The 27,098-nt window shown below is 50.2% G+C and overlaps 3 protein-coding genes across 5 annotated transcripts in view; 2 read left to right on the top strand and 1 right to left on the bottom strand.

Annotated features, from left to right (window-relative positions):
- The window catches only part of Shmt1 (serine hydroxymethyltransferase 1), a 22,966-nt gene extending 8,040 nt beyond the window's left edge, over nt 1-14,926 (top strand). Inside the window, exons 5-12 of the mRNA XM_006973596.4 lie at nt 299-459; nt 2,986-3,067; nt 4,233-4,445; nt 8,833-8,949; nt 10,553-10,675; nt 12,629-12,745; nt 13,132-13,242; nt 13,476-14,926. Coding sequence (XP_006973658.1) covers nt 299-459; nt 2,986-3,067; nt 4,233-4,445; nt 8,833-8,949; nt 10,553-10,675; nt 12,629-12,745; nt 13,132-13,242; nt 13,476-13,648 — 1,097 coding nt within the window. The 3' untranslated portion in view covers nt 13,649-14,926. The remainder of the gene's footprint in view (nt 1-298; nt 460-2,985; nt 3,068-4,232; nt 4,446-8,832; nt 8,950-10,552; nt 10,676-12,628; nt 12,746-13,131; nt 13,243-13,475) is intronic.
- Smcr8 (SMCR8-C9orf72 complex subunit) lies at nt 14,746-27,037 on the bottom strand. 2 transcript variants are annotated; one of them, XM_042284143.2, is made up of 3 exons: nt 26,741-27,037; nt 24,067-26,425; nt 14,746-19,653 (listed from the first exon to the last, which is right to left on the bottom strand). In XM_042284143.2, exons 2-3 carry the CDS (start codon nt 26,418-26,420, stop codon nt 19,200-19,202), a joined length of 2,808 nt encoding a protein of 935 aa, XP_042140077.1. In that variant the 5' UTR covers nt 26,421-26,425; nt 26,741-27,037; the 3' UTR covers nt 14,746-19,199. The 2 variants fall into 2 exon arrangements, with proteins under 2 accessions (XP_042140077.1, XP_042140076.1); XM_042284142.2 differs by having other exon boundaries at nt 24,067-26,929.
- The window catches only part of Top3a (DNA topoisomerase III alpha), a 41,192-nt gene continuing 41,050 nt past the window's right edge, over nt 26,957-27,098 (top strand). The window contains exon 1 of one of the 2 annotated variants that reach the window (XM_042284140.2): nt 26,957-27,098. The gene's annotated coding sequence lies outside the window, so the exon portion shown is untranslated. The other variant, XM_076542504.1, reaches the window with a different exon arrangement.

Genomic DNA, 27,098 nt, shown 5'->3' with positions numbered 1-27,098 from the left:
TAACTCCTTAGGCCTGGCTCTATGGTGTTACAGCCATCAAGTCAAGTCCTACAACAGGCTTCTCATAAATAACAGAGACAAGCCAGGGAATATGTGCATCCATCTCCATTGCCTTTGCACTTACTTAGCTCTGCACGCCCCTCTCAAGTAGCATTCTGCCCTGGAACTTACCATCAGTGGGACTAGGGAAATCATGGTGATAGCCTGCCGAGTGACTGTCTAATAGCCAAGCTCCCGGATGCCACTTTGTGTCTCATGGGTAGAAATACTCATGGCCTCTCCGTTCTCCCTGTTTCAGGCTCCCCTGCAAACTTCGCTGTGTATACTGCCCTGGTGGAGCCCCATGGGCGTATCATGGGCTTGGACCTGCCAGATGGAGGTCATTTGACTCATGGCTTCATGACAGACAAGAAGAAAATCTCTGCTACATCTATCTTCTTTGAATCTATGCCTTATAAGGTAGGGGTGTGTGTCTCCTCAGAGCTTTCCTTATGAGTTGGCACCCATGGGGAGAAGTAATTTCATTTACACAGCACTGCCGCGTCCCCTTCTACTAGAAGGGGGGTTAAGGTTTGGGTCCAGGCTATGACATGATGGAAGCTATGACTGAGAAAGGATCAGATAGCCAGACCCCCTAGCAACAGCTGCTGGCACAGGTCTGCCTTCACCAAGGTCAGCAATGTCTCCATCTCCAGCATCAGTACCAGCAGCTTCACCATTAATAATAGCCATAGGCCTCTACAGCCCAATTAGAGCCAGCCCGTGCCTGCATATGGTTACAGCCCAGCCCTGTAGCCCACCACTACCCTGTTTCACGGTTTTTTTCTCAGCCATTATTACAGCCATGTACCCACCAGTGGAATCCGTTACATTAGAGCAAGTGCCCACAGCAAATATGTGGTGGGGGCGGGCAGCATGTGTGTGTGTGTGTGTGTGTGTGTGTGTGTGTGTGTGTGTGTGTGTGTGTGTGTGTGTGTAGGGGCGGTATGTGTTGTGTGCCTCTTCTGCATTATCAGATGAACCCAGAAAATGCATATAGGGGGTTGGGGACGTAGCTCAGGTGATCAAAGTACTTGCCTATTATGCACAAAACCCTAGGTTCCAGCCCTAGCTCGGCAAGAGTGGGACTTTCACCAAATGTAATCCCAGCCCTTAGAAGGTGGATACAGTGGGTTCAAAAGTTCAAGGCCACCTTGAGGTACATAAAGCCCTGTCTAAAGAAAGGAACGGAGGGAAGAAAGATAGGTTTGAGGCCTCCCCAGAGGTGGTGACACTTGCTCTCTGTCCTAATTCACGGGAGGCTAAGGCAGAAGGATCATGAAGTTTGAGGCCAAATGATGCTACATGAGTTTCAAGTCAGTGAGACCTTATATTAAAAAAAAAGTCCCACGGACTTCTGTGCACCATTACATTTGTCTGTTTGACCAGCAGTGGGCGCTGGAGATGCCGAGGAGCTGCAGAGGGTCTGGGCTCAGGTCCCAGCACCCACCTGGTGACTCACAACTGCCTGTGACTCCAGTTCCAGGGGATCCAGCACCTACCTGGTGACTTACAACTGTCTGTGACTCCAGTTCCAGGGGATCCAGCACCTTCCGGCCTCCACTGGCACCAGGCATGCATATAGCGCACACACATACATGCAGGCAAAACACCCATACACATACAATAAATAAATCCTAAAACCAACTACGGGTGCCTGGACAGAAGGAAACATGCATAGTTTCTATTGTGTGGGGGTGTGTCCTTCCTAGTGACCTTCTTTGTGGATTATTTGGTGTTTAATATGCTGTCCCTGGTTGTTTTCTGTTTGCTACCACGAAAAAGTGACAGTGAATCTTTCTGCTCAACTATTAGATGTGGTTTTTATTCTTTTAAGAAATTTGAGGGTTGGCAAGATAACCAAGTAGATAAAAATGCTTGCTGCCAGGCCTGGTGACCTGAGTTCAAACCCTAGCACCCACATGATAAAATAAGAGAACCAACTCTCCCAAGTTTCTCTCTGACCTCCACATGTGCTCCATGGTACTCATGGGTGCACGTGCACACATGTGCACAAACACACACACACACACACACACACACACACACACACACAAAACGCTGTCATCTTCATAGCATCCTATTTACTGTAAAAATCAGCCAAGTCTCAGTTGTAATAGTTAGATGTGGGTGTAACTTTTTTTGTGGACAGCTTGAGGATTTCTTGTCACAGATCCTTATTGGCCAGCCTAGAAATTAAATTTTTTTTTCTTTTTAAGATAAAGTCTCTCTGTATGTATCCCTGGCTGGCCTGGAACTTGTTATATAGACCAGGCTGGCCTAGAACTCAGGAGATCCACCTGCCTCTGCCTCCTGAGTGTGGGATTAAAGGCAGGTGCCACCAGGCCCATCTTGGAAATATGGGACAACAGTAACCAAGTCCTGTGTCTGTCTGTCTGTCTGTGTATACATATATAAAATGTGTGTATCTGGTGCCTGAAGAGGTTGGAAAAGGGTGTCAGATTTCCTGGAACTGGAGTTACAGACAGTTGTGTGCATCTGTGTGGGTGCTGGGAATTGAACGTGGGTCCTCTGCAAGAACAGCAAATGCTCTTAACTGCTAAGCCATCTCTCCATCCTTTGTCTTTATTGATTAGCCAGTGTCTTACGCTGTAACCTAGGCTGACTTTGAACTCATGACAGTCCTTCTGCCTTAGCCAGTAGCTGGGATTATAGGCTTGGCTGAGCTTTTCTCATTTCCTGGGCTTTTTGTTCTGTAACATCGTGTGGTACCCAGGGCTGAGACTCCCCTTTATCCCGAGGCCCCTGTGAGGACTCCCAAGCCTGTGTGATATTTGCCCTTTTATACCCTTGTGCAAGCTGAAGACAGTGCCCTGCCTCGGGTCCTGGTCCGTGTCGTGGCAGGTTGAATGGGCTCAGGTGGGTGTGCAGGGCGTACTGTGGCCACAGGAAGCAGCCAAGCCTGTGTCTTCCTGCTCCCACCAGGTGTACCCAGACACTGGCTACATCAACTACGACCAGCTGGAGGAGAACGCCAGCCTCTTCCACCCGAAGCTCATCATCGCAGGTGAGTGGCACGTGGGGCGCAGCCTGGTTCCTGGGCAGGGCCTCTGCCTCCTCCAGGGAAGGATGGAAAGATATTCCACCCTCCAGCTCACTGTGCAGAGCTCGCAGCTTGAGACTTACTCTGCCCTTTCAAGACTTGGATTGTAAAAAGCTATGCTTTGAGCCAGACTGCTGCCCTCTTCATGAGGTCAGCTGTGCCTGCTGACAAGGGTCCATCTTGCTTGGGTCTGTGGAGGGCTGACAGGAGGGAGCTAGAAGAGTTATTGAACCCTCCCCCGAGTGTCAGGCCACGTCTCCCAGCCATCTGCCGGTCTGCCCTAAGTGGGCGGGGCCTCCATGAGGGGCTGGGGAAGACGGGGAAGGAAGCTTTCTTTACACTGTTATGGAGAAGCCATCCACGCTGGCGAGGACTTTCCAGGACAACGGCATCCGGGCCACCTACACTCTGTCACTGACCTCTCACCCATAAGCAAGCCCAATAAGCTCTGGTTTCCCACGGCGAGCTTGTACTTTGGTTTGTTACTGGGATCATGTGAGGGGAAGGTAGACCTTGTTTACATCCCTCTCAGACAAATTTTTTTTTTTTTTGTTTTTTTGTTTTTTGTTTTTTTCGAGACAGGGTTTCTCTGCGTAGCTTTGCGCCTTTCCTGGAGCTCTCTTGATAGCCCAGGCTGGCCTCGAACTCACAAAGATCCGCCTGCCTCTGCCTCCCGAGTGCTGGGATTAAAGGCGTGTGCCACCACCGCCCGGCTTCAGACAAATTTTAACAGCTTGCCATCAATAGTGCTTAGTAGATCAGTAGTTGACGCCTTAGGCCTAACATGTATAAACACACCGGGGTGGTTTTATTTTGTTTGACTGTTTTGAAACAAGTCTTATTGTGTAGCCCTGGCTGCTCTCAAACTCAGAGATTACTGGCCTTCCAAGTGCCGTGTGTGTGTGTGTGTGTGTGTGTGTGTGTGTGTGTGTGTGTGTGTGTGTGTGTATGCATGCATGCATGCATGCGCGCGCGCGCGCGCGCGTGCGCGAGTGTGCCGCCACACTCAGCTCAGGGATGGTTTTGAGGGCACACTGCACATCTGTCCTTAAAGCCGGGGGGCGGGGGATCTCCTTGCAGATCTGTCCATCAGAGGTTGGCTCACTGCTCTGCACATCCTGTGTCCCAGGTACCAGCTGCTACTCTCGGAACCTGGACTACGCACGTCTGCGCAAGATCGCTGACGATAACGGGGCGTACCTCATGGCCGACATGGCACACATCAGCGGGCTGGTAGCAGCTGGGGTGGTACCCTCCCCTTTCGAGCACTGCCACGTGGTGACCACCACAACCCACAAAACCCTGAGAGGCTGCCGTGCCGGCATGATATTCTACAGAAAGGGTAAGTTCCCACGCGCTGGGACGGGCAGAGGGTGGGTTAATACTTCCCGTGTGGAAGAAGCCGGGAGAACTCTGACGGTCAGGATTCTGAGAGCTCCCTGGGAAAGAGCAGCATTGGGCTTTGAAGGAAGCCCCAAGCCACAGTTCTGGCCGGGTGTGTGGGACAGGAAGGGCCTTAGGCTCACCTGACCCTCCCCACAGGGGGAAGGTTGGGGTATCCAAGGGCTCCAGAATGCCGCAATATTTTGATGAACTTGTTATGGTCTAGTATACTGGTCAGAGAAGGATTTAAAAAAAAAAATACCGTTATTGGTGGAGTACTCACATGCCACATGAGTCAGGGACAGAGGGCAACTTTTGGAAGTTGGTTCTCTCCTTCCATCGTGGGATCCAGGGATCAAACTCGGGTTAACAGGTTTGTACAGCAAGCACCTTTACCTGCTGAGCCGTCTCGATGGCCCTCATAAGGACTAATGTGGGCTGGGTGTGGAGGTACGTACCTATAATCCCAGCTCTTAAGCTGAAGCGGGAAGATCAGGCAATCGAGGCCAGCCTGAGACTCTGCTCAGAAGGGGGGGTGGGGGTGGGCAATAGTGAGACTAACACACTGACACACAACAATAATTAAGCTATAAAACATGGATATGGGAGTGGCATGGTGGTGCACATCTGTAATCCCCGCCCTTGGAAGGTGTAGGCAGGAGACAGCTGCAAGTTTAGGGGCAGCCTGGTTGTCAGAGTTAAGTTCTAGGCCAGCCACGACTAGGTAGTTCAGACTCATATTTCATACATAAAACATACAAGTAACCTCTGTATGAGTTTCATCATTTTAGTCAGGTGCTTCTCTTCCTACTACCTTACACCCCACCTCTGTACATGCTCCCCTTATTCTGGAGTTGCCACGGTGGTGCAAGTCCTATCAACAGTTAGGTAGCCTTGGGGAAGTGAGAAACTAGCCCTCCGGTCTGTCGTAGCCTGGCAGGCTCTTACTGCCTTAGCCCACCCTGCCCTGTTGAGGGCAAGGCCTAGTCAAGTGCCTCCTCAGTCTCCCAGGTCTGTTGTGGGCCGCAGGAATATATCATAAGAACTCAGCTGGTTATGGCAAAGTCACTACCTGGAGGGATCATGGAATTCCTCCAGAGGAAGCCAAATCCCAAGGAGTTTTTGGTGTTACTTGGCTTGTTATATATCAGCTGTATTCTGTTATGAAAATCATGTGTGCCTTCATAGTTTTCCCAATTGACTTTTCCCTAAGAAGGACTAACAGTGTAGACTGAGCACTCTCTGGACATACACATTCCAGGTAATTTGGAGAACAGCCTCAGGGAAAGGCTTTCTCTGGAATCAGATATCTCCCTTGGCCACTTTCAAGGACTACAGGAAACACCACCCAGGTGGGCGCCCATTGTTAGTCCCAGGTGGACTAACAATGATAACAACCCACAGGCGAGTCTCCTGACTTAAGGTAAATTCCACAAGGGGACACCGCCTAGGTCAGGTAGACATTAAGTAATAGCTTTACACAATTTAGCTCAGACCCCTCCTTTCTTACAGCCTTACTAACTTTATAGACCTCTAACTACTTACCTAACCACTTCTAGGAATATTTAGATAACCTTCTGTGCTAACAGCTATGCTCAGCCAGAACTCCCAGTTCAAGCCTCCCTGTAATTATCATTATTGGTAGCATCCGGCCAGGTCCATCACCGGATGGAGGAAAGTACCTTATCAGAGATACCTCTGTACTCTCTAAGAACAGACTTAAGCATCCAGGCTACCTGTTTGAGAAGGCCTGGTGATGTGCTAATTAAGCTTAACTTCCTCCTTTCCCAAACCTTACCTCCAGTTCCAGATCTCCCTTTAACTATCACCAGAGGCATCTAGCTGTACACAGGTTGCCTAGAGACTGAGCACACTTTCCCCCACCCTGCAGAAAAAACGGCAGACAGCTTGGACAGATAGGAGCCACAGGAAAAAAGAAGACAGTTTTATTTTCTCCCATTGACCTAGCAACTTACAGATTTTTAACATCCTTTACCAAACACATTTAAGATTATAGTTGTGCACGTAAGATCCCTCTTCTTAGATATTACCCATATTTAGCCTTTAGTTAATTCATTAGTCACTTCCCCTTTGGGTCACAAATGGTAATTAACAACTAGTGCCCCTCTTTGTAATTCTTATCAACCCTCCATTTGATCCTGATAGTGGACAATCACTGCCTGAGGAAGTTCAGGCTGAGTGTCCTGGGTGGAAGGGAGGATTGTGATTTTGGGGAGATATATAACTGTAAAGCAGAGGACAGAGGAGGGGAGAAGAGAATGGAAGAACTAGATGGGTAAGAACTTGAGAGGAACAAACTGAGATGGGAGAGAAGTAGATTGAAGGGCTACAGCAGAGTACTAGAGGAACGAGATGGAAGATGAGGAAGAGCCAGATGAGAGAGAAGGAGACGGGAGAGGAGATGATATGGGAAGGAACAAGATGGATGAGAACCTAGAAGGGGCAGAACTAGATGAAGGAATTAAGATAGAACCTAGAGGGGACAGTAGATAAATATAGAGAGAAATCAGGCAAGAAAGGAGCTAGACATGAGAACAGAACTGAAGCTGTGTATAAAGGATGTTATGCCAGAGGAATTAAAGCAAGTGGACTACAGAACTTGGTGTGCTGAGATTCAATTTACAGAAAATAATCCTCGCCGTCAGTAGTTCTCTCTCCTGAGCCCCTGGGATGTATAATATTGAGGCTGGTTCCTCTAATATTATACAAGACAGGTCCTCTGGCCCCTGAGGACCTTTGTCAGCTTGCTTGGTGTGGAGTTGTTGTTTGTTTGTTTGTTTGTTTGTTTGGAAACAGGATCTCACTCTATAGCACAAGCCTCCTGTCTCAGTCTCTCAAGTGATCAGATTGTAGGTGAAGCACAGGTTGGAGACCTTTGGTGTGTCTACTGTGTGCAGTGGACTTGGTCCTCAGCCAGGCCGTGCATCTGGCCTGTCTTGATGCTGTGTCATCTTGGGCCTCCATCAGCTTCTCTGAGTCCTGCTTCCTCCTCTCTAGAGCAGAGGGTACCACAGTAGCACCTGTGCCTCTAGACTGTTTGGGGATTCAGGGAGTTGACCCAGAGTGCTTCTCTAGCAGTCCTCGCCTTACAAGAACATGTAGGTGTTACTGATACTTACCATTGAGTAGGAATTGTCTTTACTGTCTGCTTTTCCTCACGAAGAGTCCTCTGAGCATCACCACATCATACTGTCACTCTGTCATGTTCCACACGAGCCCAGTGACTGAGTTCAATCCCCAGAATCCACATAAAGGTAGAACGGAAGTAAAGGACCAACTCTACAAAGTTGCCCTCTGACCTTTTCCATGGTACTTGCCATACATAGCACATGTATGTCCACACACATATCATGCCCATACACAGTAATAGATTTGTGGGTTTTTCATTTTTTTATTTTTGAAACGTGGTTTCTGTGTAACAGCCCTAGCTGTCCTGGAACTTGCTCTATAGAACAAACTGACCTCAAACCCCAAGATCCTGCTGCCTCTGCCTCTTGAGTGTGGGCATTAAAGGTGTGCACTTCACACCCTTGCTAGAGTTGTGTTTTTTAAATTAAGGAAACAAGGGAGGGGGTGGGGGAGAGGGTCCTGGACCTCACATCTGAGTATCCAGTCACTCATCTGACCAGTTGTATGCAAGTCTGCCCTAATAGCATGTGGCCAGACCATACAGGCTGGTAAAGGATTGGGAAGGGGAATCTATCTAGGGAGCCATGGAAGAGTCATCATCCAGACTGAGTACAGACTCCAGTGTTTCTGTCTTAAGATCACCTGTGCTCATGTCTAAACCATCACCGGTTGCTTTGTAATAACCTCATTAGTTTTCCAGAATGTAAAAAAAGAAGGAGCCGGGCGTTGGTGGCGCACGCCTTTAATCCCAGCACTCGGGAGGCAGAGGCAGGCGGATCTCTGTGAGTTCGAGGCCAGCCTGGGCTACCAAGTGAGCTCCAGGAAAGGCGCAAAGCTACACAGAGAAACCCTGTCTCGAAAAACCAAAAAAAAAGAAAAGAAAAAAAGAAAAAAAGGGGGCCAAGCATGGTGGCACACACCTTTAATCCCAGCACTTGGGAGGCAGAGGCAGGCAGATCCCTTAAGTTCCAGGCTAGCCAAAGCTGCAGAGCAAGACTGTCTCAAAAAGGGGGTTGGGAGGCGGTGTACAACTGAAACCAGCCATCCAGCCATCCACAGGGGCCCTGTGCTCTGGCGTTGTAACACAGCTTCCCTTGCACCCCAGTCCAGGCTGAGGTGGGACTGCCCACACATACCAATTTGGCTGTGAGTCAGAGGAACTGGTCTGTTCATTAACAGGCTCGTTTCTTTACCAGGTGTGCGCAGCGTGGATCCCAAGACTGGCAAAGAGATTCATTATGAGCTGGAGTCACTCATCAACTCTGCTGTGTTCCCAGGCCTCCAGGGGGGCCCCCACAACCATGCCATTGCTGGTAATGTCACCAGGTCTATTGTAGAGCCCTTGGGTTGCACCCTAGCGGTCAAAGCCCCATGAAGTCTATAATTCCCATCCTGCCTTTCCTCCAAAGGATGTTCCTGGACTTCCACACTGGAGAAGGAACTTGGGAGAAAATGTCTGTACAGGAAAGGGGGGGGCAGTTAAAAGTGGTACAGGGTGAGGACAGGAGAGAAGTGTCTGTCCCACTCAGACGGCCATCCCTCAGGCAGCACTCTGCGGCAGGGAAGATAGCTGAAAGATGAATATGGCTGGCAGGGCAGAAAAGTACCACCCAATTCTACGGGACGGGCTGCTTCTCTTCCATCAACCCCACACCTGTGGGGTGTAGGCTCCCATTTAAGACCCTTGCACCTTGAACCCGGGTTCCATGGGAGCCCTCCCGGCTCTCCTCTCCTTTTCCCTCTGTTTGGACACATGGCGTATAGATAAGCTGTAACAGTCTTGATCACCTCCCTGTCATTTCGGCAGTGACTGTGGCACTTGCTGGTATTGAGGCGCTCAGGACAAGGTGGGGTTTCTCAGGCAAGACACCAGTGTGTACACGGATACTGGAAAGAACAGCACATGGGGGCTGGAGAGATGGCTTCGCAGTTAGGAGCACTGGCTGCTCTTCCAGAGGACCTGGCTCAATTCCCAGCATCCACAGGGGGTTCACAATCATCTGTAACTCCAGTTCCAGGGACTCCAATACCCACTTCTGCTCTCTGCAGGCACCAGGCATGCAAGTGATGCGCACGCACACACATGCAAGCCAAACACCCATACACATAAAATTAAAAGAAATAAATGGGGCATGGTGACACATGCCTTTAATCCCAGCATTGAGGAGGAAGAGGAAGACAGATCTCTGAGCTGGAAACTAGTTTAGCTTAACACAGCTCATCGGCGGAGCACAGAAGATGCCTGGGGTGTGGGGCGGGGGATGTAGTGGGCCCTGGGCAGGTTTTCAGATTTCCCCACTGTGCTTGTATGCTCAGCTCTGATGGTTCCTGCTACCGAAGACGCTGGGCTTGCTGGTCCAAGTGTCTCCAACAGCAGACAGGAGGCTCCATACCAGGACTTAAGTGCATTTTGCATGGTGCTCTGCTTCTTCTTCTCCCTTGTAGTCAAACAGCCCTCAGGAATTCACAAGGGTGTCTGTCAGTGCTCCTGAGTGGTGAGAGGCAAACGGGCCATCCCTTCTGGGGGTACAGCTAGCTCAGAGTGCTGCATTACATCACTGACTGACTTTATTCATCCAGAGATACATTTCCATATGTCAAGCATAAAAAGGACTAAAAGCCATCCTTGTAACCAGATTATCACTAGGCTTTCATCCCGAGAGTTAAGATCACACTCCTCGGGGAGTGGCTTCAGTGACTTCTGCCAGGGTGGCAGGGTAATTACAGGGCTAAAACAATGCATATGGGGGTGTTGCACAGCCGTAGTCCTGAGTTCTATCCCTAACACTGTAAAAGAACAGGAGTGTATAACTGGGTGTGTGGGGGAGGGGTGTAGTACTTCACAGACACTGGGTTCCTTGAAGGCAAGGCCTGCCTCTGAGCCACCACTGTCTTTAAATCTGTCTCCTCCTCCAGGTGTTGCTGTGGCCCTGAAGCAAGCCATGACAACAGAATTCAAAATCTACCAGCTCCAGGTGGTGGCCAACTGCAGGGCTCTGTCCGAGGCCCTCACTGAGCTGGGCTACAAAATAGTCACAGGTATCCCGAATGCACACAGTGCTGGGCAGACCCCCTCTCCCTGGGTGCTGTGTTGAAGTCTTGCCTCTGGGTTCATCTGGTCAGGGTGTGGTCGCCATCACTGCAGTGACTCCTGCCACCTCAGGCGGCTGAGCAGACCCTCAGCGGCAGGTCTTATCCTTCCGTGTGCCTTAGTAGCTGCCACGCGACACCCAGTATGGGGACTCTGCACATTCTGAGAACAGCTCTGACTCACCTGAGAGATGTCAGGTTACAGCTGTCACCCATTTGCAGGTGGCAGAGCCAGCATCCTTCCATTTGGTGATAGCTCACACCATCCATGAGGCCAGGGCACAGTAGGCTCTCCCTGGTTCCTGTCAAGTATTGAGTGTAAAATATGACTCTCATAACAGCCTTGTGACATACCAGTCATATTTTGATCCGGGCCCCTGGGGTTCCAGTATGTTAGCTGATGGAAGTGGGGCTGCAGACGCGGGACTTGGCTGTGGATCTGCAAAACTAAGCTGTAGACTTAGTTAAGCTGCATCTTTGGAATCATCCCTCAAGAACAGTCTGGGGTTGAAGTGAGAACAGTGGTCTTCCAAGGCCACACAGCATGGCTTAATCAAAGTTCAAAGTGGAAAGACCTAGAGCCTCAGGATCTTCATGGCCTTGGGCTTGGTCCAGAAAGTTCTGTTACCATCAATCCTCTGTTAGCCAGCTGTGTCCACCAAGTGCCTGAGATAATCAGCTTAACACAAAGACACACTAGCTCACTTTCGGAGTATCTGGTCCAGTCCACAGTCGATGACCCGATTAGCTCCTTTACTTTTGGGCAGGTACATCGTGGTAGGAGCTTGTGGGGGAGCACTGCCATTTAGCTCACAGCCAGGGAACAAGAAAGAGAAGGGGCTGAGATGCCGCAGTCCTCCAGTGACGTAAAGACCTACTAAGCCTGTCTTTTCGGGGAGTGTCTTTTTGAAACAGGGTTTCATTATATAGCCCAGGCTGGCCTGCCTCCAGTTCCAGAATGCTGGGTATTGCTATAGGCATACACCAACCACAGTGCCCAGCATCAGTCCCATCTCTCAGGTTCTGTCACCTTTCAACAATGCTAGAGTAGAGAGCAAGCCTGTAACACCACGAACTTTTAGGAACCCTTGAGATCTGAATCTTAGCATTACCCATGTCATGAATACATATCTCCTTTGAAATCTGAAGGCTCTGAACACAAACCAGATGCCTGCAAAGTTTTGGATTAGAATTTGTGTGTTAGGGATGCTCAAACAATAAGGCCTAGCAAATATTCTAAAACATGAAAACACTCAAATCTCAAAACACTGCTTCTGATCTAGAGCATTTCGAATGAAGGGTATTCAGTCTCTTTTACAAGCCTTATGGGGTTTGGAAAAAAAGCATAGAGCCTCCTAAACATGTAGTCATTACCTCATCTGCATGAGTAATTGAACCTCTACTAACTACTCCGGTCCTACTTAAAAGGAGATCTTTTCTGTTATTGGTTTGGTTTGGTTTTGATTTTTTGAGATAAAAGTCTCACTATGTAGTCTTGGCTGGCCTTGAACTCATGAGATCCATATGCCTCTGCCCAAGTGCTGGGATTGATTGAAAGCATATAACACCATACCTGTCCCAGGAGGAGCCTCTTAAAACTGGCTTCAGAAAGGCTGGGGGTGTGGCTCAGTGGTAGAACATTTACCTAGAGTCATTTAAATGTCACAGAATATGAGAAGCTGAGCTCTTCAGCCTGTGTGGGTCTCTACCATGGCACAGGCAGTCTGGGCTATAGAAGCTGCTGGACATTTCAGCCAGAAGCTCTACACCCCTTTGTGTGGCCAGTTATGTCCTCTTCCCAGTTCCTAGGTTTGGAGCATCTCTGCCCACCTCTCCAGAACAGCGGGTTCTTTCCCTTGTGTGGCCAACCTTCTATAGCCCATTGTATCCAACTGTTTCCAGGTGGGTCTGACAATCACCTGATCCTAGTGGATCTCCGCCCCATGGGCACCGATGGGGGAAGAGCTGAGAAGGTACTAGAAGCCTGTTCTATTGCCTGCAACAAGAATACCTGTCCAGGTGAGACACCCGTGGTTCTTCCATAGCTCTCCTAATGCATCTCTTCCAGTCAGTGTTGGAGTTGGAAGTATGCAGCCTAGGAGACAGACCACTGTAAGAGAGGCAGGGACTCTTTAAACAAATAGCATTTCTCCTGTCAGGCCCAGACAGATGTTCACCTCTGAACGACCCAGAGCCACACCGTGGACTGCTTTTCATAGGTTAATACAGTGGTCCATACGCTTTATCTTCAGACCCACGTTTTTTTTTTTTTTTAAGTCAGTTGCCTCCTTGCTAGATCAAGCTGGGATCCACAGACCAGGATCTTTGCCCAACTGTTTTTTTTAAAAAATACAGCGGGCACAGTGGTGTGTTTGGCACAGCTCAAGACCTTGTCTGTCTCAAAGGTGACAAGAGCGCATTACGGCCCAGTGGACTGCGACTGGGGACCCCAGCATTGACATCCCGTGGACTTTTGGAAGAAGACTTCCGAAAAGTTGCACGCTTTATCCACAGAGGTAAGGGGTAAGGTGTTGGAAGTTTGAATGCCTTACTTGTGTGTATGGAGTGTTTAGTAGCTAAGACCCAGCCATTGGTGAAAGCTGGTCTACAACTCCCTCTTGTATGAGGTTTGTAGATGTCTATTGCCAAGGGCCACATTCTGGAATCACCTGAGAACATTGACACCTATGAGTTACAGCAGGATATGCAGTGAAGGAAGCCACACATGGCACCACTGTCTTTTGCACAGGGATAGAGCTCACTCTGCAGATTCAGAACGACATGGCCGTGAGGGCGACACTCAAGGAGTTCAAGGAGAAGCTGGCAGGGGATGAGAAGTACCAGAGTGCTGTGAGGACTCTCCGGGAAGATGTGGAGAGTTTTGCTTCCACCTTCTCAATACCTGGCCTGCCCGACTACTGACAGGTAGCACAGGCAGCATCCACCACGAGGGTAGGACTGCTCCAGGACTCTGTGAACCCTGCACCCTCTCGAGAGTGGACAGCCGAGCCTGCACTGTGCTTGGGAGGGTGTTTCTGACAGGCTGTTCTCGTTTCAGATTCTGGACAGGTTACTAAGGACTATAAATTTGAAACTTCACTTTTCAGCAGCTTTATATAATGAATTATTTTGGGGGGAAAGTATTGTGTATCCATTTGATCTCATTTATTGACTGCAGCATGAGGCAGAGCTATTAAAGATCCCAGAATTCTCCTTTCTCAGTGGGCCCTGTGGCAGGTAAGGAAATATCCAGGTCCACTCTTGTGTTTTCTATCATTCCTATTCTGTTGCCCAGTAGGATGCCAGAGGAGCACTAAGTTTTCTGCTCTGAGTTTGATATCATGAACTAGACAGATGTATAAGCAAGAGTTAGTGTCAGGTGCTGGAAAGATGGCTCAGCTCTAGCTACTCTTCTAGAGGACCCTGGTTTGATCCCCAGCACCCACATGATGGATCACAATCATCTGAAACTCCAGTTCCAGAGGATCTAATACTTTCTTCTGGCTTCTGAGGGCACCAGGCAAACATGAGGTGCAGACATATGTACAGGTAAAATAGTAAATCACATAACATTTTGTTTTAAAGAAAAATGACCTGCCAGGCGGTGGTGGCGCACGCCTTTAATCCCAGCACTTGGGAGGCAGAGGCAGGCGGATCTCTGTGAGTTTGAGGCCAGCCTGGTCTACAAAGCAAGTTCCAGGAAAGGCGCAAAAGTACACAGAGAAACCCTGTCTCGAAAAACCAAAACCAAAAAAAAAAAAAAAAAAGGAAAAAAAGAAAAATGACTGTCAGCCAGCAGCTCGAAGTGTGTTACAGAAGGCTAGAGGTGTCACTTAGAGGTATTGCACACATTCAGTATATATGATGGCCTGGGTCCATGCCTACCGCACAAACAACCTTGTAGAACTGGCTATTTCTATGTTGTGCAAATCCCTTTCTGGTTTGAGAATCAGCAGAGGCCAAAGGCTTTGTGTTCCACCTTCCTGAGATAACCAGCTTATAATTAGGAGCCCAAGTGCTACCTTCCCAAAGAGTCTTTATTTTTACATAGCTGAATTGCAAACCATTGGTGACTTTTTAATACACACAATCAAATTTTTACCCACAGAATGTCTACAAGAATTATAGCTTTAAAAAATACAACCAGTTTTTATATTTTAAAAATATCTGAACTCAAATAAATTAATATCTTAAAAAGTACACTCCTCATACTATTTGTTTGGCATTTACTCTGGTTAACCTTGTGCATAATGCCTGTGGGACACAGTCACGTCAGCAGTGCAGTGCCGGTCCAGTACTGTGACTGCAGCTTGCAGGTTTGGACACACATTCACAGACATGATGGGACATGCAGCAATAAAACAGCTTCTTAGAAAATAACAAGAGTTCATCGCACACCGTGCCGCCCGCTCACTGCTGTACGCCTCAGTCAAGCCCGCAGCTCCAGCTGTCCAGAAGATGGTTTGGCCAAGGCTCCCTGGGAGCTGGTCCACTTCCATGGGGTGTGGTGGTATACTGGTCCCCTCATCTCCGATCTTGGGGCTGCTACACTGCCTTAGCCATCTTGATTCCAGGAACTTAATTCTTCCTGCCCAGCTGAAGACAGCTCCAAGTAGGGCCTCTGCTGTAAACCCGTAGATCAACGCTGCAGGACGCTTTTCCTCCACTGCTACAGCTCATCTGTTCCGCTGTTCCTTTCCAAAGCTTTGACTTAACCAAACCATAGTGGGCCAAGGGCTCGGGGAAACTGTTTAAGCTCAAGCAAGGCTTTGTTTTCAGAGCAAAAGAAATCTAATCTCTCCTTTCTTCAGCCTAAGTATGAGTGTGTCCCTTAAAAATTCCAATTTGATCACAGTATTAGGGTAAAGCCAGAAAGCTGGCTAATTTGTTTCAAAGTACAAGCCAAGGCACTTTCTCAGGAGCTTTCGAGGGAGAAGTAGAAAGTATCCCGCATGGCCTACTGCCATGAGGATCTGGAACCTCCAGAGGCCTTGTACACCTGATGATGCGTCATCCCCAACTGGGTGAGCTACTGCCACGAGGACTTGGAACCTCCAGAGGCCTTGTATACCTGATGGTGCGTCATCCCCAACTGGGTGAGCTTCTGCTACCCAACCCAACCATTTGGGAGATAAACCACGGTGGCACAGGACATTGGTCCAATATGTAGCACTCAGGCTGGGGAGTGGCATGCACTGAGCAAAACAGGCTGGTGGCCAAGATGCACACAAGATAGAAGCTCTGCCTCTGGTACCACCCAGCACTGCTGGCTTTGATATTTGGCCAGGGAGAAGGGAGGTCTCCTGGCTTTCCTAGGGTTATGAGATGGGAACTAATTCAGATGAGGTTGAAACCCTAAAGTAAAGGAGGAGTTAAAGATCAAATCAGGAATGACAGGTCACAAATGAAGTCCAGTTCCAAGTTCCAAGAGTAACTTCAGCCACTTCAGTAGCAAATCATGGAGGGGTTAAAGTATTTGTTTTTGAGATAGGCTCTGTGTAGACCAGCCTGGTCTTGAACCCAGAGATTCGCCTGCCTCTGCCTCCCAAGTGCTGGGATTAAAGGCATGTGCTACCACCACTTGGCTGAGTTAAAACCTTGTTAATTCAAGGTTCTACTGAAGGGAAATGGTGAGGCAGAAGGTGGCAACTCAAGCCAGTGTATTCCATGTATCCCCCATGCAGAAGACCATGGACTGACCTCAACAATGGAGCATGTGAATGTTCGGTAATGTACAAGCATTACTTGTACAATGACAGAAGTGTAATCACCAGCTCAGTTGGATGGTTCTTAAACTAGACAGCTTTAAAAACAGGAAGGGGAGTAACTGCTTGGTAGTCAAGTTGAAATAAACCTGACTTAGCAGTTTTAGTGTTACGAATCAAAATGATAGGAATAAAGAAGGGGCTCTTATCTTTCTGTGAAGTGTTTTTCATGGTATAATTTAAACTAGCCAGGCTAGGGATATAGCTCAGCTGGTAGGGTGCTTGCCTAGTATTTATAAAGCCCTGGGTTCATTCCCCAAAACCGTATAATCTAGGCATGACAGTCCTACAATCGCAGCACGTGGAGGCAGGAGGATCAGAAGTTCAAAGTCATCCTTAGCCTGGGCTATATGAGACTGTCTCAAAAGAACAAAACAAAAGCCTTACTAGCCTAGTACTTGAGAAAAGGTGGTGAAACCTTTTGTTCTTTGAGAAAGGGTGTCATCATGTAGCTCTGGCTGGCCTGGAACTCGTCATGTAGATCAGGGTGACCTCTAGCTCACAGAGATCCACCTGCCTCTGCCTCCTGAATGCTGGGATTAGTGTGTGTCATCACGCCCAACGACCTAATGAAAATGTAAGGAGTTGAGTCCTGCTGCATAGGTCTCCACAGCATCAAGGTGTATAGATACACTACTTCCAGAAGATCCCAGTCCTCCTCTGTCCAAACTCAGTCCCAGTGACTAATACCTTTCAAATCACCACAACAAAGTTTTAAAACTAAGTTTCAATGTAGACAACAGGTCTGGTAGCATGCCTATAGTCTCAGCCATTGGGATGTGGAGGCAGAAGGATCACGAGTTCAGGGTTATCCCTGGTACATACTGAGTTTGAACCCAACCTGAGTTACATGAGATCCTGTCTCCAGGACTTGGACCCCTTGTCAGTGTGTACTTAGGAGCCACTCAGGCCAGGCACCTGTTCGCCATTTCCACAGCTGCTCCATAAGACTGTTCTGCCCACTCCACACCAGTCTTGGCTTTGTCCTCTGAGTCACCCTGGATGAATGCCAAGGAGCTCCATGGAGCTCCACTTGAGGCCACTCAGGTCTGTGCTTTCAGTACCCACAAGGCCCAGCTGCAGCTCATTCGCCTTTCTCAGTGCAGGAACAGTGTTCACCCTGAGTCCCCGTGCTGAGGCAGTACTAACAGCAACTGACCACCTCCCAGCCTGGCTCCTGAGGGAACTAGCCAACCAAAGTGGCATCTAGAACACTAAGAAGCAAGAGCAGATGGGGGAGTCCATGAGGGGAAACCACAGCTGCTAAGGTGTCTGTAAATACCTGTAACAGACAGTGACAAAATCCTGGTTCTCTGTCAGAGCCTCAGAAGCAAAACCACATACTACTGTCTAGAGTGAAATGGGGATCATGACCTGAAGCCATGGACCAGAACCAACAGGTTGCAACTTTGTGTCAAAGTCCTGGGCAAGGAACGTGACACAGGAGTGACATGCTGCAAGCCATCTTTGGTTATTTGGCTTCTGCAGGGTTCCTTTTTGTGAGAGACCTCAGTGGCGTGACCAACTGACAGACCTGTGCAGGGGACACAGCACCTAACAGATGCATGCATGGGGCCGGCCTGGGTCCCATTTACTGCAGGGGTTTGTCTTTGTCTTCAGCTAATTAGAAAGCACTAACGACCAGAGCTGCTCCTATTTGGGGACAACACGTTTTGAACAGATCTCACATTTTCAGGATTGTGAGGAGCACTCACTCCATGGAGCACAAGAGGAGCAGCTGCAATGGAGGTCCTGGGGAGGTCATGACGATGGCCACCAGTGGGTCAGGTGGGGACCACTCACATGTGGATGATTGTAAGGATGGAGGTGCACACTGCCTCCCAGATGTAGGTCTAATGACAGCCACCCAGGAGCTGGTACAGGATATCCTTGCTCCTAAGTTCCGGTCAGAACAAGAGCTAGGCAACCAGACCTCAGTTGGGTGTCCGGGTTCATGTCTGGCTGAGAAGAGCCAGAAGGAGCTCCTGTCATCATGGGGAATGGCCTGTGGCCTGCTTTATCTACCGCTCCCAATGGAGTTCTCGTACTGGCTGTAGCCCTGTGACATCTGCTTCACATCCAGGACCACGGTAGGGAATGACCCCTGGGGACTCAATGAGCACTTCCTTGACAGGGGAAGATAGGGCAAGGGGCCACTTGTGGTCTGCATCTCCCACAGCCCAGGTGTGTCTTTCTCCAACTGACCGGAGCACTGGTTCCTCCGTGTCCTTGTTCGGGAGCCTCCCCTCAGTTGCTGGGGTCCAGGAAGCCAAGTACAGGGCCTTGGTAGAGGTAGATGGAGACGATGGCTGTCCTGTGTCCTGCACACCAGTTCCCAGGCTGATTCTGCCACTCGAATGTCATCTGGGCTTTGGCTCGTTAGCCTCATCTGCTCCAGCCCCACAGGGTCTGGAGCTTTCTCTTCCTGCCCAGACTGCTGATCCTTGGGAAATTAAGGACACCCCTTATTTGGTGGCCACTTCCCTGGAACCGAGAGCAGCTGCAGCCCCCTCTGGGGAGCCAGGCTCCACCTCTGCTCGGCCCACTTCCCACACTGCCAGGACAAGATGGGAACCACAACTGCCACCCGTTTCCTTCCGCTGACACCAGAAAGCTCAGCACGCCAGCTCAGGCAAGCATTTAGTCACACCAACCCTTCCAGTCCCGCCCCGTACTGAGTCAGGTCTTGGTCACAGTGGCCGGAACCCTCAGATTTTGTACAAGAAGCTGGGGACATAGTCAAACCTGAGCAGGGGGTGGGCGGCCCCAGGCGGCTCCTGCGTGTAGTGCAGTTTGAGCAGCTCACCCAGGTACTGCACCACCCTGACGTCCTCGTTCACTAGCCCCAGGTTGAACTTGAGGAAGCTGGTTTGTCTGCTGGCCACCGCTTCCTGCGTCTCCTCACTGTGGGCAGGCAGATGCAGGGGGTGACAGAAAGTGTAGAGGAATGCCTTGGAGCAGAGCTGGGTGAGCATGCTCTGGACGTGCAGGTAGTACGTGCTGCCTCGCTTGATCTGAGTGCGGTGGTCAGCCAGGCGGGGCACCAGTGTACCCCTGTACAGGGGACAGCGTAGGGTCTTGCTGTCCAGGTCCAGGATGCTTGTATAGCGGCTGTAACGGCTCAGGGTATGGAGGGTACCCATACTGGCAGGGGAGGCCACCCTGAAAGAGATAAGCCAAGGTCAGAAAAAAAGGCAAGGGTTGGAAAAATGGAGGCAGATAGTTAAGAGGTGAGGCGCACTGTCCCCAAACTAACTCGCACCCAACTAGCATACACTGGCCCTAGAGGAAGTTCAGATGCTTTGGTTCTGAGGCCCTGGGCACTTTCCTGATGGCCTCTGAAAATTCCTCACACCAGACTGAAGCACTTTCAGGCCTCCCTCATCTCTGGGCTATTAGCTTAGACAATCTCCTTTACCCTTTGGGAGTCTCATCTCTGAGATGGAGATACTTCTCACTGTTAATTCTTCATGGAGTCACCAAAGTGGCCAACTAAGTCACATTAGGATGGGGTCTGGCCCTCAGGGGGTGCTGCTGAGGAATTCCCCATCCTAAAGCCCGGGATGCATCTCCTCGGTGGTCCGTCCCTACTGCCCAGCAGCATGTGTTTCAGTGGTGAAGTGAAACAGACCAAGTGCTCGGCCTCGGAGGCTGTTCCTAAAAACCTCCCAGCTTCTCAGAAAAGCCTGTTCCTTTTCTTCCCACCTCTGTTCTGAGCATGCTTTCCCTAATATTGACCTGGGCTCTGTAATGCTCCCCTTCCTGCCAGCTGGCTTCTTGTCCACCGTGTGGCTGACCTGCAGGCTTAGTTCAGACAGCATGGTGCTCTGAGTCTCTCCCTTTTAAACTCCCACCTTTGAATCTGTAGTAAACGTTTTTTTTTTTCCGAGACAGGGTTTCTCTGTGCAGCTTTGCGCCTTTCCTGGAACTTGCTCTGTAGCTCAGGCTGGCCTCAAACTCACAGAGATCCGCCTACCTGTGCCTCCCGAGTGCTGGGATTAAAGGCGTGCGCCACTAACGCCCAACTTGTAGTAAACTTCTAAAAGTAAAACAAAACAAAACAAAAACGGCCTTCCTCAAGCAGGGGAGGGTAAAGTAGGTAGAGCATTTGCCTGCCATGCACCGGCCAAGGTTTTCATCCCAGCACCACAAGAAGACAAAAAGCTCTCCTGTAGAGCAGTCTTCTACGAGGGTAGGCATTTCCCACCGGCCTAGCAAACAACTGACAAGATTTTGCAGGCAAATGACCTTCCTCTTAACATTTAGGGCTTATGTAAGACGCGACACTACAGAAACAGAAAGACCACCGCGACCACACTATTGTTTCCTTCTGGGTGCACTTCGTCATTATTTATTAAGCATCTACTACCTAACCAGGCATTGCCCTGGGAGCTGAGATTGCAATGAAGAATGGCTGAGTCTCGTCTTGTTCATGGGAGTGTTGGACTTGAAAGGAAAGTGGGACCTGGGGCCTGTGGAAGGCCTGAAGACCATGGCAAGGTCAGCTAGAATTCAAATGGCAGGCCACACACAGGCCCTAAACCCCGAACCGGTGGCAGTGGGTGGACAGCACACCCCGTGAACAAGGGAGAATTGGGGCCTGCAGGTGAGAAACAGTCACGAGGACAGTAAGGGGTGTGAAGAGAGCGCCCCTCACCCTTTGCCAATCCTAGTCCTCAACGGCCTGGCTTTCCCACCCCCACCGGGGGCCTTGCTGACTGCATGCCAGCTTCTCTGTTGTATGTAGTTGCTTTCCTCCCACTGAGGGGCCCAGGCAAACCCTGAGCTCAGCATGCAGAGCTCCTTCCCCACTCGGCTCAGCAGAGTTCTACCCGTCTGACCTCCATCTCTGTTGTGATGTCCCAGCCTAGGCCATTTCCTGAAATTCAGCTTTGGCACCCCCTCCCAGATGCTGCCTCCATCCAACATCTTCCATTTCTGTCCCCATAAAATTCTTCCTCAGGAAGCCAAATACACAATCAGGCCCCAGACCGTGTGCTCCATTACAGTGAACACAGCCCATTCCCCCAAGCCACTGCCACCATCCAAACCAGGGAGGCCACCAGGACCAAGGAGTCTGAGGTCACCCAGCCAGGACCCTGCCTAAGCCTTTACCTCCCACGCACTCTCTCCTACTAGAACCGGGTCCTGTTTACCCACCAGTTCTGATCTTGTCACTGCTCTAGCAAGCCACACACTTGTCTTTGGTGTTCATTTAAAATGATGGGAGAGTCACCAGTGGCTGTTTCCAGGCAGAAGGCCTGTGTGGGAAAAGAATCAAGGGCCAGGGAAGCTGGTGGTTCAAGTGAGGTGTTTGTTTGTTTGTTTGTTTGTTTGTTTGTTTGTTCGAGGCAGGGTTTCTCTGTGTAGCTTTGGAGCCTGTCCTGGATCTCACTCTGTAGAACTAGGCTGGCCTCGAACTCACAGAGATCCGCCTGCCTCTGCCTCCTGAGTGCTGGGATTAAAGGCGTGGGTCAACACCTCCTGGCTTCAAGTGAGATTCTTTAAAAACTGTATTTGAGCAGTTCCATGTGAAGAAGCCAGGACTTGAGGAGCCAGATGAACCCTGCTCACAGAAATAGTCCTGCGGCTGCTCACAGCTCTGGGGACAGGAGTGAGGGCCACTACACAAACGCACCTCTCCACATCTGGGGACAGGAGTGAGGGCCACTACACAAACGCACCTCTCCACATCTGGGGACAGGAGTGAGGGCCACTACACAAACGCACCTCTCCACATCTGGGGACAGGAGTGAGGGCCACTACACAAACGCACCTCTCCACATCTGGGGACAGGAGTGAGGGCCACTACACAAACGCACCTCTCCACATCTGGGGACAGGAGTGAGCGTCACTACACAAACGCACCTCTCCACATCTGGGGACAGGAGTGAGGGTCACTACACAAACGCACCTCTCACTCCACATCTGGGGACAGGAGTGAGGGCCACTACACAGACGCACCTCTCACTCCACATCTGGGGACAGGAGTGAGCGTCACTACACAAACGCACCTCTCCACATCTGGGGACAGGAGTGAGGGTCACTACACAAACGCACCTCTCACTCCACATCTGGGGACAGGAGTGAGGGCCACTACACAGACGCACCTTTCCACATCACTTTTTTTCTTTTTAAAGCCAATGTCTTCCCCATCATTTTTTTTTTCTTTTTCTTTTTAAAGCCAATGTCTTGCTAATACAGCCCAGACTGGCCTCCACATAGCTACTCACTAAGGCCAGGTGCTGTTCTGAAGTACCACTGTCCCCATCTGGGCCCTTCTGGGAGCTCCCTGCACAGAAGCAGAGGAGGTACACAACAGTTGGAGGAGTCCAGATGCACCACAGTGAGGGGCAATGTCAGCAGTGACCGAGACTCCTGCGCTCTCTGCAACCATCACCCCGACAGGTCTCACCTCCTGGTGTCCGGGTGTCACGGTTTCAGCTCACTTCCCCCAGGGCTTCTCTGGGCCAGCTGTGACCTACCCATTTGCCATGCCACTCGTGGCTCCTGCCCAGGGAGATCATCCCTTGGAGCAGCGGCACTGTAGGCAGTGACACTCGTGAGGAGCGTTGCCACCGTTTGTGCCCCTCAGTAGGAAGCTCACCTCATATCTCATGTGCTACCGGACACTTCCCCGCCTGAGTTCTGTGCCCTGCCTGACTCCTTCATTTTTAGAGTGCACACTTGTAGAGACTAGTCAGTGATTAGGCATCTGCTCTCATAAGAGACTTGCCAGCTGACTACAGAGAAGGGACTAGCCTCAGAGGGGTTAAGCTGGTGGCATGGTGACAGGATGGGGGCCAGAGTTCACATGGCTGGATTACCTTGTAATTCAGGCACTGGGCAGAGGCTGGCACTTCACTAGCCTCACAATACTTAGCAAATGACCAATAAGTGTACTCTATTTTCCTGGAACACAGGAGTGACCTGCCCAAATACTTGTGTGAATGAGCCATGGTAAGGAAACACCGTAACTTCAAATGGGGGAGGACAGGCTCTTGGGACCCCTCGACTTCCAGAGCCAATCCAGTAGCAGGATACAGGCTACTGGGGCTTTCTATCTTTCACAGTGACAGCTACAATTCTTTATGCCAATGTGAACTGGAGTCAGAATGAACATAAGATCTCCAAGTCCAATCATTCTCTGATTTCACTGGACCAAGACTCCAGTTCTTATCTCAGACAGACCAACCAATTTAGAATCTGAGTGGGAATTCACGATTTAAAAAATTCTCCCAGGGGATGGGAATATAACTCAGTAGTATGTCTGCCTAGCACATGCAGCCCCTGGGTTCTATTGCTAGCACCAAACACATACACAAAGAATAATTCTCCCAAACAATTCTGACATGGAAGCAGGAAGGTGCTAGCATTGGCAATCACTTAGCAACTGTGAACCCCGTCCCCATGATAGAGAAGGCAATGGAATCCAGAGGGATTTGCCAAAGGTAAGAGCAATGAGTTGGATTATCCATTGTCCAGAAAGCAAGCTTCCCTTTCCTGGGGTCCACAGAACAACCTGCTTCATCTCTTAATGTCTAGTGCTCTTCCCCACCACCTGGAACCAGTTACCTCTGTAGGCCAATAAGCTTCCACTTCTGAAAATCCATAATATGCAAAGGGGAGGATATCCAGTGCTTCACTGGCTTGGCATAGTAGCCAAAGCTGGGAACAAAGATGGACAGTGCAGTTACAAGCTTCCTGACTATGGTTTCATCTTCGCCCAGGACCACAAGTGTCCTCCCACTAAGCAGGGAGTAGATGGCTGGGTGGGCAAAAGGGTACTGGCGGATGAATTTTAAGGCATTCTGGCCAGCTCTCTTTTTGTGTCTGTCAGAGGAGAGGCTAGCAGAGTGAGCAGAGGGGGTTCTGTCCGAGCTGGTAGAGGCCACACTGCTCATGTAGCTAGTGGTATCCGAGTAGTTATCCAGGCTTGTCTTACTGACATCTCGGCTAGCCAGGAGGCAGCTTGGATCCAGCTCATAAGCTGGGAACATTTCACCACTGTTGTCTCGGAGAGACGGGTCAGTGTTTTCCATCATGGCGTCCACATGGAACCCTTGGTCCTTCTGCTCGTAGCGCCGTGGGGGGATGCTCACCACACCATCCTCATCAGAGAGAGTATAAGCTGGGGTGGGCAGAGGAACCAGCTGACCTTCACTCTCCTTCCCAATACAGCAGCTGGAGTCTATTTGGGATGGGGTATTTTCCAAGCTGCCCTCCTGAGTCTCACCCAGTTCTGGGGGGCTGACACTTGCCTCGAAATGGATGGCCCCCTCATTATCTGCATAGCTTTCCTCCTCATTAATGGCACTTGGGTAGCTGGCCTTAAAGTCATCAGGAATGAGGGCCTCAGATGGGCAGGTGCTTAAGACTTCAATACTGTCCTCACTGATTGTCCTGTGGCTGACTGCCTTGCTGCGGACTACATGGGGGCTCAACGGCACCGTGAGGCTGGCCTGGCTGTCAGATTTCGACAGCACAGAGGACGACTTCTCGGTGCCCAGGACCTCGATGCTCTCCCCGCTGCTGACACTCCCTTTCATGTCCATATCCAGGTAGTCCAGGTTTTCCTGGGGGTCAAAACTGCTGGACTCTGTTGCCTCCACTTCCTTGTCCTCTCCACTGCCAAGTTCCTGCTCCATCTTGATCAACACAGACTCCACGCTGGACTTGTAAGAACCAACACTAATCAACACTTTAGGAATGGGGCATTCTTGCACAGGCCTGGATGGCAGCCTGTCCTGACTGGGCTGAGAGGGCACATGCTCTGGTTTCTCCAGCCTGTCATCAATCTCCATGAAGTCTTCAAAGAGGAAATTCGTGATGTGCTGCTGTTTGCGAAGTGCTCTGTCAATCTGACTGGTCAGGAGGTAGCACAGGTCTCCTCTGAACATGTGTTCGATGTGGCTGAGCTGGGCCAGGGTTTGAGTGAAATACTCCGTGTCACAGAGTTCCTCCAAGGTCTTCAGCTTCTTGTCAAAACACTTGGTGGATTTTGCTTTGATGAGTTTGGGGGTGTAAGCCGGTCTGCAGGTATAAAGGTCTGCATTCGCTGACTCCTCAGGGTTAGAGGTAGTGGATACCTGCTCAGCCTGATCTTGAGTATGCTCCACATCACCAGGATGCAAATCAGGCATCTTCATCTTCTGGCGAGGGTATGAGCGGATCTGCCTCAGCAAATCTTGATGCTCAATGATGGACTTCTCCACGTTGGCCAGTTCGTTGGCTTTCTCGATTGCCTGAGACGTATAAAAGCCTTTGTCGTTGGCTTTCTTTTGGATCTCAGTTTCCGTGTGCAGCACTGTCCTCGTGTAGTCCAAGTCTTTCAGCTTTTTTTCAAGTTCCCCAGCAAATGCCTTCCTGTTACCCATCTTCAAGCACTCGGATGCTTTGGAAAATTCAGCTGAAAGCTCCTGGAACTGCTGCATGATTTTATGCTGGTCTGCAGAGATATAAGCCATACAAAAGGGCCTCACAAAGCCACGGGCCTCCAGGTCATACAAAGTAAGGTGGTGCACATATGCAAAGGCCCCTTCCTTAGAGTCTCCCAGTACCACCTTGGAGTCCTCCACAAAGTTCAACTTGGGGTAGGCAGAACCCGGAGGATGACCCACGAATGAAGCCTGGTAATCCACTGACATGATCCGCAAGGAGAAGTAATTGAGATCAAAGGTGCCGAAAACTTTGGTATCATTGGGGATGGTCAGCAAGGGCTGGGGTCCCACCTGCTCAGAGAACTCGGAAATAAGAATGAAGTCCCTGGAGAACTTGGCCCCGGACAGTTTAGACCAGGGGTTAGCCCCCTGGCTGGCATAGGGGAAGAGAGGTACTGAGTACTCCTCCGGCAAGGCGGGCTCATTATAAGGCTCCTCCTCGTACTCGTCTTCCTTGGTGAAAGCCACCACATCAGGGGCGCTGATCATATTTCCTGAAATACGGAGAGAACATTGAGAGGAAATAGAAAATAATGCGGGGTTAGTCGGCAGGGAAGTCCGGCCTCTGGATGAGGAAGCGAAGCTCTTGCGGCCTTCTTTGCACTTCCAAGGGTCCTAAGCTCCCTCTCACACACCCAAAAATTCAAATTCCAGGAGATTAGCAGGGTCTGGGACCTGGGAAGCCCTGGGAAGCCTCATGAACTCCAAAGCTGCAAGCCCAGATGACGGAGGAGGCGAGCCGCTCTGACTGTTTCCCCGGCCGGCGCAAGGCTTCCGAACCGAGGTCACCAGCACTCCCCGGCACCTACCAGTGACATCAACAGCCCCAGCTCCGATCAGGTCCTTAGTCCTGGTCACGGGCGGCCGAAGAGTCAGCTAAATGGGCCTCCCCACGACCTAAGGGCAGAAACTGTCGCGGCTCCTAGGACTGTACTGTCCCTGGGAAGCTACCGCGGCACCACCATCTTGGTATCACATGACTCCCAAGCGTCAGCGTCGCGTGACCCGGAAACGCTCACCCTGACTTCCGAGTAAGTGGCTCTTTTTAAGAGGCGCTGTCCATCAGTCCTTCCTGAGGACAAGTCCCATTAACCAACCACTGTCCTAAAGAAAGGGAAAGTAGGATTACCGTAGGCTGGAAGGGAGGAGGAGGAGAAACGGTGTTGG

The sequence above is a fragment of the Peromyscus maniculatus genome, chromosome 8 (genome assembly GCF_049852395.1).
Source record: "Peromyscus maniculatus bairdii isolate BWxNUB_F1_BW_parent chromosome 8, HU_Pman_BW_mat_3.1, whole genome shotgun sequence".
NCBI lineage: Eukaryota > Metazoa > Chordata > Mammalia > Rodentia > Cricetidae > Peromyscus > Peromyscus maniculatus.
This window is presented reverse-complemented; position numbering and strand designations above follow the sequence as displayed.

What these genes read in the sequence shown, in the direction of transcription:
- Smcr8 (XM_042284143.2), bottom strand. Translation starts at nt 26,420, where the DNA reads ATGATCAGCGCCCCTGATGTGGTGGCTTTCACCAAGGAAGACGAGTAC. An exon ending in AAGCTTATTGGCCTACAGAG is followed by an intron (nt 19,654 to 24,066) that starts GTAACTGGTTCC and finishes TATCTCTTTCAG; the next exon opens with GGTGGCCTCCCCTGCCAGTA.